This window comes from Sciurus vulgaris (genome assembly GCF_902686455.1).
Source record: "Sciurus vulgaris genome assembly, chromosome: 13".
Lineage (NCBI taxonomy): Eukaryota > Metazoa > Chordata > Mammalia > Rodentia > Sciuridae > Sciurus > Sciurus vulgaris.
The window spans coordinates 59,798,783-59,815,884 of record NC_136474.1 but is presented as its reverse complement, the minus strand read 5'-3'; the positions used below and the strand labels follow the sequence as shown (position 1 = coordinate 59,815,884).

Genomic DNA, 17,102 nt, shown 5'->3' with positions numbered 1-17,102 from the left:
AACTTAGCATCCTCCACCCCTTTAGTGGTAATCATACATGAGTGTATTTATTTACATCAGTGCATATCTCTTTGGCATGCATGTTTTGACTTTTTGGTGTGGCATCGTTCCTTGTACATGTTTAAGATTACATCACCAAATAGCATATGATGTAAACTATATCTTGCAAATACCAATGAAAATGGGAGATTGCATTTTTAATTATCTTTTCACAGGGTTTTGTAGCATTGCAGTCTTGGAAGTGCAGAACTTTTATAGTCAGAATTCAAGTTTTTGTCCAGAAGATAATCAAAGATAATACCAAGAAGAAGACTGTATAATTAAGTATAAAAAACTGAATTTTAGAGGATGAGTAAAAGAGCAAAAGAATGGACATGTCATCACAAGTTTTTGAAGAAAGAAAATTAGACAAATGAGGAAGAAACTTTTCTAGGTAGCAAATACAGATGGACCAAAGGGCCTTAAGGTAGAAATGATTCAGGGAGTGGGAATGTGCCCAGGATCCAGGCTAGAAAGTGCTGGAAAGCATCAGATCACCTTGTTTGTATTGTAGCGTACAGGGAGTTATAGTATAGGATGTAAGGTGTGGTCTAGCAATAGATAAGAAGAAACCCCCCCAATTTGGGGGTTTGGGGGGATTGAACCCAGGAGCCCTTAACCACTGAACCACATCCTCGGCACTTTTTATTTTTTATTTTGAGACAGGATCTTGCCAAGTTGCTTAGGGACTCACGGAGTTGCTAGAGCTGCTGGCTTTGATCTTGCAATCCTCCTGCCTCAGCCTCGGGGAGCTGCTGGGATTACAGGCATGTGCCACCATGCTGGGCTTCACTTTTTTAATAATGGATCCTGTAACTGGAGAAGGCATAGAACAGAAGCCAGGAAGCTTAAAAGGGAGTTACACATGAACTCCTTATTTTGCAAATAGATTTTGAAGAAATTTTAAAACTTTCTGTGTTTTTATATTAAGGAACTAATCTTTTGGAGTAGGGTTATTCCCATCTATGTTTTGAGTTCAGGGGTCATTTTATGGTGAGATGCAAAAAGGTAGTTTCCTCAGGATGAATCAAATCACTAGGGGTAAAAGACTTTAGTGCATTTGAGGAAAGCGGTAAAAACATTTTTGGACCCTGTGAGCATCTGACCTGGATTTTAGGATTGAACTTCCAAATACTAATCTTAAAATGAGGATGATATATATATATATATATATATATATTTTTTTTTTTTTTTCTATTCATTTTGCCCAAGGCACTTGGCCTGAAGGCCATAATGAAGAACAACTGAAAATGACTGTATAAGAAAGTAGGTCAGGTGCCTTGGGAGATTCACACATACACACACACACACACACACACACACACACACACACACACACATATTTTAGAGACTGTTACAGTTTAGTTCTCTTTATGCAGAAGGAGCAACCCATTGAATCTGGTGTCTTAAAACTACCATCATACAAAACACTGGTTGGACTTTCAAAACAACTTCAACAGTATTTCTAGGATCTCTACTGATTGAGGAAGTGGGGAGTAGGGAAGGAGAAAGAATAAAATGAAGAGTCTGCCACTCAGTGTTCCTGGACCTTCTAGAGGAGAGCTTCCACTGAGCGAACTTAGCAAGATTTCCACCACCCTAGATTCGTCCCATCAAAAGTAACCTCAGAACAGATTAAATCCAAACATCCAACTGCCCTCCTGATGTCACCAGATTCCACAGCACCCTGTCATCAATTTCCACGTTCTCCTCTGTTGCTAGGTATCCTGGGCACTCTTACTTTCCAAAGCTCCAGGTACTGTTTTCCCTTGGGACTCAAATACAGAGTCTTTGGTTCAAATGCTATGGTACCCAGGCTGAATCCTTGAGAGAAGAACCTTCACCAGGCCTGTGAACCTGAAGGCCATCCCCACAGCCTACACACCACACGACACCGCGTAGCAGGTGGTTCCCACACACCAGCAGCCACTCAGGATGGAGCAGACCACGTTGGGTAAGGAAGCAGATTGCCCATTTCAAGCAGTGAATGGATGTGAATTGGTTCCCATAAACTGAATTCTGAAGTCTGCGATTTTAAGTTCTAAAGAAGTATCTTCAAGGAAGAGAGAATAAAAATCTTCAGTGTGGTTACAGGAAGCAAGACCATATTCAATTACTTATTACTCACTGTTCTTTACTGAATTTAAAAAAAATAGAGACATCAAAAACTTAGTTTTAAATTTTGATTTATTGGACAGTAGCACAAGACGTTATTTTTTTTACCATTTAAATTACAAAATTGGTGAATGTGTATTTGATACAAATGAATATAAATCATTTATTTGCTCTTTATAAAACATTCTGATTTACTCAGGAAAGAAATATGTAAAGCTCTTGAATTTAGTTACCTTGGTAACATCTGGAATGAACTACTCCATCTAAAAATATTTCTCCTTTATTGTTTATATTTTATGCTGAAATTATAATTAAATGACATTTATTAAAGTCTCTTGTGATAAGCGATGTTTATCTTATCTAAAAATGAATAAATGATACAGTTTTATGAGATATATGTGGTGATTTCAGATTAAAGAAATAGATAAAGCATGTTTAATTTTTAACTATAAAATAAATTGAATTTTTATGTTAATGTGGATTTAATTTTAAATTATTTAGGGTTATTTATTCATTATTGCTAAAGCTTTTGTATTTTAAATGTTTAGTACCTTTTTAAAAGAATTCTAGTACACAAGTGCTAAATCTTATTTTTCCTTCATAAACTATAAGTAATTGAACTGCATTTGAACATGTCAGTTGTGATTTTCTTTGGACTTTCTTGAAAATAAATAACTTTAAAAATTGGAAATAACTTGTTATGCATCAGCATAAGGACTTCAATTCAAATAAAGGAACATGAACAATTTTCCAAATTACTTATACAAATCATTCCCCTAACTCTGTATTTCAAAGCTCTGGATATTTTATCATTAAAAGATTATTTTTTTTTTATTTCTCAAATTAATATCTATGAAAACTGCTGTGTCATTATTTATGGTCAGTTTCCTAAATTGTCTTGCATATATTCTCTTTATATGAATTCTTTTGTTGGGCCAGGGGCTGGGGATTGCACCTGGGGGCACTTTACCACTGAGCTATGTTCCTAGTTCTTTTTATTTTTTATTCTGAGACTGAGTCTCACTAAATTGCTTAGAGCCTCACTAAATTGCTTAGAGGTTCATTAAATGGCTGAGGTTGGCCTCTAATTTGTGATCCTCCTGCCTCAGCCTCCAGAGTCACAGGAGTTACAGGAGTGGGCCACTGCACCTGGCCATAAACTCCTTTTGAATTGGCATATAAGAATGATTGAGTAGAATGGGCCATCTGAATAGGTATTAACTTTTTTTTTCAGAAAAATGCATTTTAAAATGTAGTATTGAAAATTAAATTTAAACCTAATGTCCTGCGTTCTAATTCCTTACTTACTAGAGCCCCAAACTTCATCCTGGGCTCTGGCTTCTCCTATGTCCAGTCATACCTGTTTGATTCTAACTTTCTATAGTTGTCCCCTCTTCTGCATTAGCACTACTTTTAATTTGAACTTTCAAAGATGCCAACTTATATGACATCTAAAACATCTTTTTTTTAACCTCACTTTCCACAATAAATAAAAATTGCTTCTATTTGTTCTCAGCCCTTTGATATACAAAACACTTGCTGGAGAAATCTCTTCGGGCTAGGTTTATCTCCCTTCATTTCTCCTTGGAGCTCTTGCTTTCATCCTTCTTCTCGCCTGCCCAGCGTATGCTTCCATCTGAGACTGCAATGCTGACACTTCTATAGGGAATGCTCGCCCCAGACTTCAGCTCTGCTCATGGCTCACTCATCCTGTGGAATACAGTTCACATCACCTTCTTTAGAAAGCCTGTTGTCTTTATTCCTTGTTCTGGATTACAGCCTTTTTGCTCTGCATTTGAATTGCATCTTTAATTTTCTATGTTTTCTGCAAACTCATTGAGGCAGAATCTCTAGAGACCAAATTTTTAACCCTATATTGGCCACAGGATCGGCCCTTAAGAAATGTTTGTTAAAAAAGAAGTGGATGAACATGTGATATATTACTCTTTTAGAATTTAAATTGTCACGAACATAATTGATTTGAAGGAATTAAACATTTCATTACACTCAAATATAATGCATACTTGATAATATTCAGAAAGACAAAAATCACAAGTAATATTATGCCTCTTGTCCACTTACATTCATATAATTTATTAATAGTCTTCAAAGAAAACAATTAAACACCTCTGCCTATCATAATTCTTTATAATTAGTAGCAAATTCTCATCATATAGGTAAAGATGAATTAATTGAGAAAATAGAATATTATTGTTTTGTATAAACTTTGTCTATGTGTTTTGTTTTCAAAATTTGGGATCATATTGGCAACACTATCTACATTTTTCCAACCAGTGCTTTGACTTACATTTTTCTTTATCCAAATTGGACTGTTGTGTGACTGCATAATATTCTAGCCATTCCAACATTTATTAATCCAGTATTCTGCTTTTGGTGATTTATGTCTCTTCCAAATTTTTGCTATGCTGATTAACACTGATGTTAAGTGTAGTTTTTACTTATTCAGAGACATACATAATGATTAGACTTCTTAGGGTTAAAAGTCTCAGAAGTGTAATGACTGCAACAAAGTTTACGAGCACTTTTGATGTTTTAGATGCATATTAAAAACTCATAAAGGTTGCACCAGTATACATCCCCATTAACCAGTGATAGGTAATGCATTTCATTAGAGACTTCTCAGCAAAGCTGGATATTCTCACTGGAGAAGTAAAATCTATTTGCAAAGTAATTGAGAATTATTTTATTCTTTGTTTAAATTTACTTTACTTTGAGATGACATTTGATATTCAACTGTTTATTTTATCTGCTTCATATTATTTCATTTCTTGTGCTTTGATGTGCCTACTAGATTAAAAATAACAATAACTACTTCACAAGGTTATTGCTTAGGTTAAATTACATATTATGTATAAAATTAGTTGGCACAGTGTAACACACAATAGGAACTCGGTTGAAGTAGAAAAGGAGAGCATATTAATTAAAATAAAAATAAAAATTTTTATTTCCAACAGATGATTCTGCTGCAGAGAGCTTTAATGGCAATGAGACTCTGGGGCACAGTTCAATTGCTTCAGGGGGAACACACAGCAGGGAGATGGGAGACTCCAACAGCGATGGCAAAACTGGGGTGGAACAGGATGAACAGCCACTGAATCTGAGTGACAGTCCCCTCTCTGCGCAACTGACTTCAGAATACAGAATAGATGATCACAGCAGTAATGGAAAAAGCAAATATAAGAATCTTCTAATTTCTGACCTCAAGATGGAACGAGAGGCAAGAGAAAATGGAAGCAAGGTAAGGTCATGTTACCATTTCTGGAGAATTTTTAAGTTGGTTATGAAAGTCACAAAGAAATATCTCTATATACTGGAGATGAAGATTGTGTCCAATAAATATTTAAAGCAAATCCCAAAAATGTGTTAGTAAGAACCCTATAACCATGCATATTGTGTCCCTAAAATGTGATTTCAGTAAAAAAACAATGAGTAAATTGGATCATGTCTCATAGCTGTTGGTATTTTTGACAGAATTACCTGATTTCATGTATCTCATTTATATAATCTACTTATGGATCTATCTCTGGGAATTTGTGGAGCTCAGGTGTGAAAGTTTCAGTCTCAGTACACAATTTTCAACTATAAAAATATCACTATCTTGTTTCTCTAGATTGGATAGGTGTGTATAGCAATAAAATTTCAATTAAGTTCTCCAGTTTGCTTTAGAGACCTGGGGACCTCAGTCAGTAATTTACTTTCTGGCAGCAGAGAACTGTTAAGTGTCAGTTTCCTGGATGAAATCTGTGGATTAAATACCCACTTAAAGAAGTAATTCATCATAAATTATATTACACAAAAGACGAAAACGTGTTTCAGGCATATTTTCTAAATTTTCTAGATTCTTTACATTAGACTACATGACAAACACCTGCCAATTCTCAATTGCTTTATTTTTAAAAATTAAGCTTAGGGGGCTGGAGTTGTGATAGAGCACTTGCCTAACGTGTGAAGCACTGGGTTTGATTCTGAGCACCACATAAAGATAAATAAAATAAAGATATCGTGTCCATCTAAAACTAAATATATATAATATATTATATATATTTATATATATATTATATATTATATTATATTATATATTATCTATTATATTATATATTTATATAGTATATATATTTAGTTTTAGGTGGACAATATTATATATATATATTTATGATGTGTAACTTTTGAAGGTGTACTTTGGAACACAGGATTTTTATGGAATATATATTTTCACGCTCTTCTCCTACCTCTACCTCTAAGATGAAGTTGTAGGTTGGTTTCTGACATACATTCCTAAAAATGAAATGTCTTCATCTGGCTTAATTTCTGAATTTGCTGAGGCACTATGCTTCCTAAATTGGCTCTATTTAAATCATCTCCTTGCCTGAGGGCGTGTCGTTTCATCTTCTTTTAAGCAAGTCACTAGACATCACCAGACACTGAAGCTCTTCTGCCTGCGGGAGGCTGCTGCAACTTTTGCTGTGGTAAATGCACAAATATCCTCTTCAGTGGTTTGAAGCCAGATCACACAAGTGCAAATGATTTTATGTTTGCTAACATGATCTGAATCACTGCATACATTTTACAGAACAAAATCACACTAAATGTGTCCCTGCCCACCACATTACCATGTCTTTATAAGGATTAAAGAATCATGAAACATCCTTGTTATGCCATATGCCTGTTGAATTTTTCTTTCCTAAAATTATCCAATGGTTTGATCTTCTCTTCTTTCTCCCCTTGTTCAGTGTTACCCTGGGAACTATGCTCATTAAAGCATGTTCCTCCACACATTAACCAGAATGAAATTACCTTTCTACCTCTATTACAATGGAGTTATGAAAAATAGATTGTTGGTGCTATTATCTGAGAGTAAGATAAGCAAGGGGCAGGAGGAGAGACCCTTGAAGTACCATCAGTTATCAAATATTAACCAAATAGCCAGCAGAGGAGAGGCCAGTGAGCCCTAAGAAGATTCAGAAAGGTACAGTGTATGGAAGCCAAAGTTCACCTTTCAAAGAGGAGTTGATCAGACTAGTGGACAGTGCTAAGAAATTAAGTAAGGTGAAGGTAGAAATGGAACTTGCACTCATTAAACCCTGGATATTTACATTAAAACATCATTGTTTAGACCTTCTAGTCATGCAATTAAAAAAAAAAAAAAAAAAAAAAAAAAAAAAAAAAAAAAACCTGACACTCATAGCAGTGGAGTAGGTAGCAGAGACAGCTCACAGAAACATCAGTCTTTATTTGTAAGACACTTAATTATTGTTTTGAGAAAGAGGATATATATGCATAGCAAAGCTTTTTACTGCCAGTATACACAAATATTCTTTCCTAGGTTAAAACATGAAGAGTTCAAGTAAGAAAATACTATTTCTATTGATGTAACAGTCAAAATGTGCTTCCTAGAAGAAGTGAGTCTTGAACTTGAAGGGAATGTGCGATTACCCACTTTTTTCAGCCATCTCTTGCTAGACACTGTGAAGGGCCTTTAATGCAGACAGGGAAGAGTCTTGCTCTCAGGCTATCGAATCATTGTTCATTTCAATCTGGTTATGACTTTATATCATAGCATGTGAGGAAGGACCTGCCATAATTAAACAAGATAAACTATTTGCCACCAATTAATTCTTTTGCCACATATTTATTGAGGGGTTCTACTTGCAAGATACTATTGTAGAAAGTAAAAATATGCAAATGAGTGAAAAAGGGCCCTTGCCCTTCAACAGCTCCTGGTCTAGCAGAAAAGGGAGCTGAATTTGTGATTATGGTTTAATTCTTTAAGTGATACAATGGGTATGTGGGCAGGGGTGAAATGAGAGAACAGAGGTGGAGCATCCAAGGGTCTATATTGATTTTTTTTTTTTGAGAATGAATTTTTTTCTTTGAAAAGTTTAATAAAGTTGACACATTTTAGTAAGACATGAAAAAAGTATGAAAGAAGGCACAAATTATATTCCTTCTCAGAAATATAAAATAAACATTAATGCTGTTTTCTGTTATATTAAATATAATGTATAAGTAGCCTTGTGCCAATACCTTTTGTTGTTCTTGTTTCTTAAGGATGATTCTGGGGAGAGTGGTGACAGAGATGAGTACAGAAGGCAAGTGGGAGTCACTCCGATGGGAGGCTTATTAATGGCAGAGGGTTAAGTGGGTTTGAGGCATTCATCCACGAGAACACCTGCTTGGCAGGGAGATTTGCAAAAAGCTTAGAATGGCCACAGTAGAGAGGATGTGTGGTATAACTAAGGACAAAGAGGCCTGTGTCATTAAGGCTTTAGGCCACTTTAAGACTTTGGATTATGATCAATTGGTAGAGTTAAGTATGATAAACTTGTAGTCATCTTGGAATCTAAGAAAAATTATTCTGGCAATGTTGTAGTGAATTAATAAGAAAGGAACTCAGGGGAGGGGAAATAAATTTGGTTAGAAAGCTACTGTGGCAACCCAAGAGAAAAAATAATGTTATTTAAAGTCAAATAAATGGAAATGGGAATGGAAAGTAGACATTAAAACAAATTAAACATGTTACTTTTATACTTTTGGTGTTTTATTTGCAGACCCATCATTTACAGCTCCATAGGTTGTATACAGCTAAACTCCTACCAATGCTTTCACATTGGACTATAATATGAATAACTTCTACCTCTCTATATCCAATTAGGGTGTACATTCTAAGAGCACAAAAGTAATGTTTACCTTGTTTATTGTAGTATGCTTATTACTTGGCTTAATATCTGGCTCACAGTAGTTTATCAATAAACATTTTGAAGAAATTCATAAAGGTTCATTGGAAGTAGGAAGCAAAACATAGAACATTCTAGAATGACTCCAAGATTTTTTGACTTGGTTGCCTGAGTGGATGATGACTGCATTTATCAAATTCAGAGTGAGAAGCATTTGAATAAGCAGTTTCAATAGGTGAGGTTTAGGTGCCTATGGATATGCAATATCCATTGGACATCATAATAGGCACTGGGGATCTTTGTGTCAGCAGTGAAGAATGGTGCAAATAGACATTTGCAAGATTTCAGAGCAGAAGTGCTCCCTAAAGATACATTTGATAGAATCACCTGGGAGAGCCTAGACTGAAGAGAGTCAAAACTTGTCAGTCATTAGGAAAAGGTGGCATAAAAGGTATTTGTGGAAAAAACAACTGTGCAAGGAGAAAAGATGGCAGCCAGATATAGAAAAATTTTAGAAGCCAAATTGTAGCATATTTCATAGTGGTATAAGTGATTGAATTAAGTAAGTATTAAGTGAAGTGACAGAGGCCTACACCTGGATCATAGTTCAGAGAGTTGATGCTAAGAGCTGGATTCAAAACAGGTAGCAAGAGAAACAATTGAAGAATTAGTGGGAATTTTGATTGACATGGAAAAGCCTGGTCATTTTAACTGTAAAGGAAATGGTATGGAATTTTGCTTTGGTATTTCTTCTTATAATCTGAATCTAGATATAAATTGCTCGAGGGTTCCTGGTTTTGAATCAACACTTGTTTTACCCCAGTGCTATCAGATGAACTTCATTCTAAAGTTCTCTGTCATCAGTATTACCTTTTGTGCTCCTTAGGAATGCTCCATCACTTCTATTTGACCTTTTGAAGTGACACTAGTACCAATTTTTTTCTGTCTTGGAGGGATATAGAAGCTTAATTATATAGAGTCTTTGAGAAGCCTAGTTTCTTGTGAGTTTAATATTGACCTATTTCACAGTTTTGTTATGAATAATATCAAACAAAAGTGATGATAAGGCATTTAAAAAATAGAGCGGTGAATAGAAATGCTTATAAAGAATAGCTGAGTTGGACTATGCCATTTACTGATTGCTTATTATTATGCAAATTCACTCACTAGACTAGCAGGGAATCACTTTAACCAATCTAAAGACTAAATATATGTCATTGAAAGAGTTTAGGTAGTATTTATTTTCTTTGCTGATGGCCACATTTTTAAGGGGCAACTTAATAACATTAGAATTCAGAAGTGAGAGTAGAAATGATGATGAGTTTAAAAATAAGACCCATGAGAAAGTGTTAAGGGATTAGCTATATAGAAAAAGAGAAGACAATAAATTGCAAATCTTGTGTCTACTGTCTCATCTAAATTATTATAAATGAGAATGGAAGCAAATCCAGAATTGAATGGAGAGAAATACATGACTTTAAAAGCACTGAATTGTTGAATATTTTCTTCTTTTTTAATTTTCTGTTTTTCTTTTAGTATTTGTGATATGCGGTGGCTTTTTATTTACTATGGTGAAGTATTCTAAAGCAATCTCATGAAAGAATAATGTTTCAAATACTAACTTGTGGGAAAATGATTGCCATGTGAGGGCTAATGTGCAACGGTGGTTACTGCATATTTGGATTTGGGCTCAGTTCTCAAGACACCTCAGTCTTCACTTTATTTAATAGTATTGTTTTCTCCCGTGTGGCCCATATTATGTTTTCTCAGTTAATTTTTCCATTAAATTTTTACTGAAATGATTATTACCTTTCAAATTAAAGTTTATAGAATATTAATCCTAATTATCACTAATAATTATTATGTGATTTTTAGATATGATGAATAGAAGTAATATATTTTTAAAAATATCTCTTTTAAAGGTTTGGGTATAATGAGACCTTTTAAATACCATGAGTAATGGATTGACTTATGTAATAATATTAGCTTGATCTTTGTGGATATTCTAGCACGTAATTGTTTCAGTTTGATGATTTTCAGTATCTTGTTCCTCTCGGTGTTGTGCAGCTGTTCTGTTCCATGTCTTGTATAGGGTAAAAATAACGGTATTGATCCTATTCTAGAGAGAAACAACTGCAGTAAATATACCATCTGTGCTGGGCACTGTCATGGGTGCCGGAAGGGCAAAGCAAAAACAGTCTGTCATTTAAGAACTGGCCAGAAAGATGGACACCAACTTAATGTCATAAAAAGAGCAGGTATAATTATCAGATGCATCTAAACAAAAGGAAATAAAATCTTGTTGCTTGTAAGTGATTCAACTGACATTATGAACACAAATAGTTAAGTGATAAAACCTGGCATTGAACCAGGTCTCCTGACTCTGCAATCTGTGTATACCCATACTGAGTGATGCTGTGTGAGTCCAATCATCTCTTCGGACCACATGGTGTCTGTGATGGATAAGCCATTCAGAGAGGTATAGCATATTTGTTTGTCAACTTTACATCCCAGCCACAAAATATCTGACATAATAATCTCAAAGGAGGAGAGGGTTTATTTTTTGCTCACTGTATCAGAGGTTTCAGTACATGGTTGGTAGCCCTATTGTTTTGGGGTCTGTGAATAAACAGTATATTACGGCAAGAGAGTGTGACAGAGGATATGTTCACCTCGTGGTGAACATGAGTGGAAGACACAGAACGGAAGAGGCCAGAGTTCCAATATCCCCTTCAAGGGCATGCCCCAATGACCTAACATCCTTCTGCTAGGCCTCACCTCTTGAAGCCACCACTTTCCAAAAGCATGTTTGGTTCACAACCAAATGTAAAACGTGGGCCTTTGGGAGACTTGAGATGCAAGCTGTAGCAGCATCTGGTGTGATAGTGATGGTTCGTTGATAAATGACAAACATGTGCAGTGACATTGCTTATATAAATATTTGTTTTTCTTTTCATATGTGAATTATTTCACAAAATAAAAATAATGTATGAGAGGCCTCTACTGGGAAAGTAAGAAAGTCTGTCAAATATATAGTGGCATTGTTTAGGTATTTAAATGTAAACAATTGTATATAATTCAGTAAGAATTATGCATTTCAAATGTCTTTCAAAAGCCCTCAATAATTTCAAATTACATTTTATTAATTACCAATTTAAAAGAATAACTTCATATTGTATGTATAGATATATATTATACATATCTTACTTATAGGGATATTTGAACTTATGCATATAAACACACGGATAGTTCATTATATACTTAATTATATGGATTTCATTTCTGCTCATTAATGGGTACATTTTTCCTTCTGTGCTTAGATTTTTAAATAAAAATATATACAAGAAGAGTATAATATGGTGTGATTAATTACTTTGGTAGTGTCTATCATATATGAAATCTAAGTTTAAATGTGTATAATTTTGTAAAATAAACACCTTAGGGACTGTAAAATCAACCACATTATAGAATAACACAATTTTTAAAACCACAGCCACTCATTTTACACAGATAAAGAAACAGAGACCCACCCAAGTGGCCCCTAACACCTAAATCACATTCCCTTTGAATCATCCTGTTTCCAGGCTTACTGTTACATAGGATTATTTTCCCTAATGTTCTTACAGGAAGCAGGAGGGCAGAACCATTTTCTAAATGCCTACTATGCATATTCCAGTCCATGTGAGTTCATTTCACATTTGTTATCTCAGGAGAATGAAAGAGCAAGGGTCTTCTATAATTTATACCCTGAAAAGTCCAAGGTGAAATTGATTTTTAATTCTGCACATGCAGCAAAATATGCATTTCAGTTTTCTTTTTTAAACATGCAAGAGATCATTTGGGTCAGTACAATCTCAACTGGCCCTCCAGCCATCCATGCTATGCATTCATAAGTTATCTAGTCACAGCTCTAAGTTTTGTTTTGTACCAAAATACCAAATTAAAACATGACCAATTGTTAGCCCTTTTATTTATTAATGGTTCAAAAAATAGTTTTTTTTAAATTTCTTTGTATTTAATGTTTTATATTTGTTTGCAGGCTTTTTACTTTGTTTTGTTTTATTGCGTGTATGTTTGTCTGTTTATGTTTGTGTTCATATTAGAAATAAGGCCAAATAGTTAAAAATATTCTAGTTTGTAGGTGGTCTTGGAGAATGGCAGAGGAGCCCTGAGAGAAAGAATTCTAAACACTCCAAAGTAGTTTGTGCATTTCTCCAAAATTTTGGTATTACCAGGACTTCTTGAAATGCTCACTATTCACCCAAATTTCAGGAAAGGACAAAAGAAAAAAGTTAAACCAGTAATAGGTTTTACATTCCAGTTGTCTCAATTCAATAGTTTATATTGTTTCTATCAATATTAAATGTTAGATGAGTTTTAAAGGAGACACCTGAAAACTCATTACTATGCATTTTTGTAGTTTTGAAATGGAGATCTTGAAGTTAGCAGGGATCAAGAGATGACTCAGATTGACAGAGTTAAAAATAATTAACTCTTTGACTCAATCCCAAGGATTAAAAACAAAAGATTAATAGGTGTTGAGTTCTTACTATGTGTCAGGCACTATCTAAGAACTAAATTATGTAATCTTCACATCCACTCAATGGAATTAGGATGCATTATTATTCAATTTTTTGTATAGCAGCCAATCTGAGACCTACATAATTTACAATATGTAAAGAATTGCTAGAATTTGGATTTAAACTCTTTTAAGTAATTTTGGCCCATATCTAAACCAGTGCAATATAAGTTAAGAGATTTGGTATAGGGTCTGAAATGAGGAGCAGCAAATTTTACTAAGACCTCCATCTATTAGTTATGGCTCATTCCCTAATCAGAAATTCACACTTAACAGTTCTGTGACATGGGGAAGTGCATTATGTGTAGACCCTGATACTTCACCCAATAAAATGGGTATCATAATACTTAACTTATAGGCAGTCATAGAGATCAAATAAGATTATGTGTATTTTTTCATACAAGTGCACAGTAAATGGAGCTGTGCAGTGGTTGTTATTGGTTACAGAATTTGGGGCTTAGCTGAATTTTGCAAAATATCCTCACTCATGCATATTTATTTGGGAAGTTTAATACTCATATTCATAGCCTACAATTTACTTACTGAGACTGGCAACTTGGGGAAGCATATTGACTTTTTTAAGCTAGTGAATCTATTTTCTTTTTCCTCCTTTCTTTGTCACCTTCTTCCTTCCTTATGTCTTTTAGTTACACTTATATATAGGAATCCAGAATCGGTGATCTATAATACATTTTCAGAGGCATTTTTTGCATTTGGTTTCTAAAACCTATTTCTGTGAATAGCAGGACTTATAAATAGATTCTAAGATACTTTGAAAAGCTCTAGTTGTTACAATCCTGTTGGAATAAACCCAATTAAAATATCCCTATCCCCCTTACCACCTATCCTGATAATCTCAGCTAGAAAAAAAAATTTAATTTTCTAAACTTCAGAGGAAAAAAAATCATGAAGTATAGGACAAGGTGACAATGTGGTAGTTACAGAGCCTCACACACAGTAATTACACGCATGAGGCTGCTCCCTGTCATAGTGAAGTGATGTGAGAATATGCTGAATTGATTTTATCCCATCTACTTTTTCATACCAGAAGCTTCATGTTGCCACCTGGTTTCACCAAGTTCCCCACTATGCAGGGGACTTTGAACTCCACCTAGACTATGAGTCTATTTGAGTTATATGCAATCTTTCCAGAGATTCCTCACTGGAATATTTCATCATAAACTGTGAGTCAAATGGAATGGGTTTTGCAGCCTGGTAAAGATAGCACCATAGCAGGTTGGAGATATTTGGGGTTTATGATATCTTGAGATTCAAATCACAAAGTGAAAACTTTGTACAAAGGAAATTAAACATTTAAAAATTTATTTCATTTGGTGTTTGAGACAAATTTTTAAAAACCAGAAATTATCAAAATTATCCAAATGTTTATTTCCATACTTTCATTAACTAAGATATTTTCCCAGTGTTAATCTTCCATAGTACTCATATTTCTCCAGAGAAAGAAAGCCAATAAGATACACACAGACATGTAGAATGGGATATATTATGTGGAATTGGCTCATACAACTTTGGAAGCTAAGAAGTCCCATGATCTGCCATCTGCAAGACAGAGGGCCAGGAAAACCAATGGTGTAGTTCCAATCCAAAATCCAAAGCCTGAGAATCAGGGCAACCAAAGGTGTAAATTCCTTTCTGACTCAGAAGACTCAAAAATAAGGAGTGTCAATGTCTGAAGACAGGGGAAGATGGATATTCCAGTCCGTGAAAATAGAGCAGGTTCATCCTTCCTCCTCTTGTTTACCAGGACCCTCACAGATGGGATGAATGCCCACACATACTGGGTATTCTTTACCTGGTACTAATCTCAGTTTACCAAATACTGATATCTTTTAGAAACCCTCACAACCACACCTAGGAATATGTTTTATCAGTTATCCTGGCATTCTTTAGTCTAATTAAGTTGTCACATAAAATGACCATCACCAATTCACCCCTAGTCCAGCTGGCACACACCTGCATTTTTTAAAACTATGCTTAGTCTCCAAATCAAGACAATAACAGGGTCATAATTCTGCCTAACATGATGCAACCATTTTATGCAACAGAAAACAAATTAATTCCTTACCAAGAGAAGAGTAAAGTTCTTGAATTATGTTATTCTTCTTCTGATACCCAGTCACTTACAGACTGTCTTGTAACATTATAATAAACACTGAAATAAAGTCTGTATACCTTTTTTTACATTATATGGCAATAGGAGAGCAAAGAAACAGATATTTGCTTAATATATGTAGATATACACACAAGCATTCATAACAAGTTGAAAATACTCCATGACAATTATAGGTCTTTTTCTGTAACTAATCCCAGGGTCATAGCCGGTATATATAATTACCTTCTAATACATATTCTGTATTCCCTTTGCCTTCAGAAATCCCTTAGTTTGTCAAAGAATCTTTACCTGGTGAGTGACCTCAAATTTCAATTCTTGAAGGTTCATTAGTAATATTGCCTGAGTTGGTTTCTTGTAGTTTTCCATTGATACTTATCACCGACATCATAAAAACTGACTGAAGCATAGGAGAACCTACTACATTCTAGATAAGTTCTTCTCACTCATTGTGGAGGAATAATTAGCTTCCCCCTTGGTAATCTTTATCAACCATCCCAGTCAATACACTCAGAGGCAAAAGGAGTTTAAAGTACCGAAAACAGCAGTTTCAGTTCGTTGAAGTTCCTGAAATTGTTCCTGGTAGAATCATTCTTCCTTCTGGAATTAAGACTAGTAGGCTAGCTATCAGGGCATAAAGTTATGGGAATAAGAAGAAAAATTTTACTAATGGGTCACTAGGTGCGACAGTGATGCCACTTCCATTTCTACTCATTGATTCTTAGACCCATGATACTTGTTATCAAAAAAGTCAATATCAAATATTTGGTGCTGGTTTAGAGCATGTACCATCATCTGAAGAATCTTCCCAGCCCTGCCAGGTATTGCTATGTACCTAGCACTTTAACCAAACCTTCAAAAGAGGCCATATACTTTCTATTATGCCAGCTACTTCGGGGTGATGAAGAATAAAGCAGGACCAGAGAATTTCATGAGCAGGACCTATTGCCACTCTCTTTTTCTACTAATTTACTCTTTCTCTGAAGTGAGTTCCTTTATCAGAAGCAATGCTGCTTAGAATACTCTGAAGATGGAGAAGGCATAAGACATTCTGTAAAAGTCTATGGATGGTAGTCTTGACAGAAACTTGTCATATGCAAAGAAAAAAAATCTATATCTAATGAAAGCATCTGTTTCATAAAGAACCAAATGCTGCCCCTTCCTGGATGGAGACAATCTAATATAACCTTCCTACTACTTGTTTGAAATAATACCAGTTTGATCTCTGATGCTGGTAGATTGGGCACTTACCATATTGGATGATACCTGCCTGGATGGTAATGACCTTCTTTACCTATTCTGCTCATTCAAATGGTAATCATCTATTCTAGAAACACTTTTACAGACATACCTAGACATAGCTTTACCAGATATGTGGGCATCCCTTAGCCCAATCAAGTTGACATATAGAACTAATCATCACGACTTCTTATCTACAATGCTTCCAGAATACTGACATAATTTAAAATTAGTTGGGAAAATTGTCTTTGGGTAAGAATTGTCCAAGTCATCAAATATTCTTCAGTTCAATATAAACATGGTG

The 17,102-nt window shown here is 34.8% G+C and overlaps 1 protein-coding gene across 6 annotated transcripts in view; it reads left to right on the top strand.

Moving 5' to 3' along the window:
• NOL4 (nucleolar protein 4) overlaps positions 1-17,102 on the top strand; it is a 367,452-nt gene that overhangs the window by 186,686 nt on the left and 163,664 nt on the right. For all 6 annotated transcript variants that reach the window (XM_079109334.1, XM_079109333.1, XM_079109338.1 and 3 more), the window contains one exon: positions 5,130-5,413. In XM_079109334.1, coding sequence (XP_078965460.1) covers positions 5,130-5,413 — 284 coding nt within the window. The remainder of the gene's footprint in view (positions 1-5,129; positions 5,414-17,102) is intronic.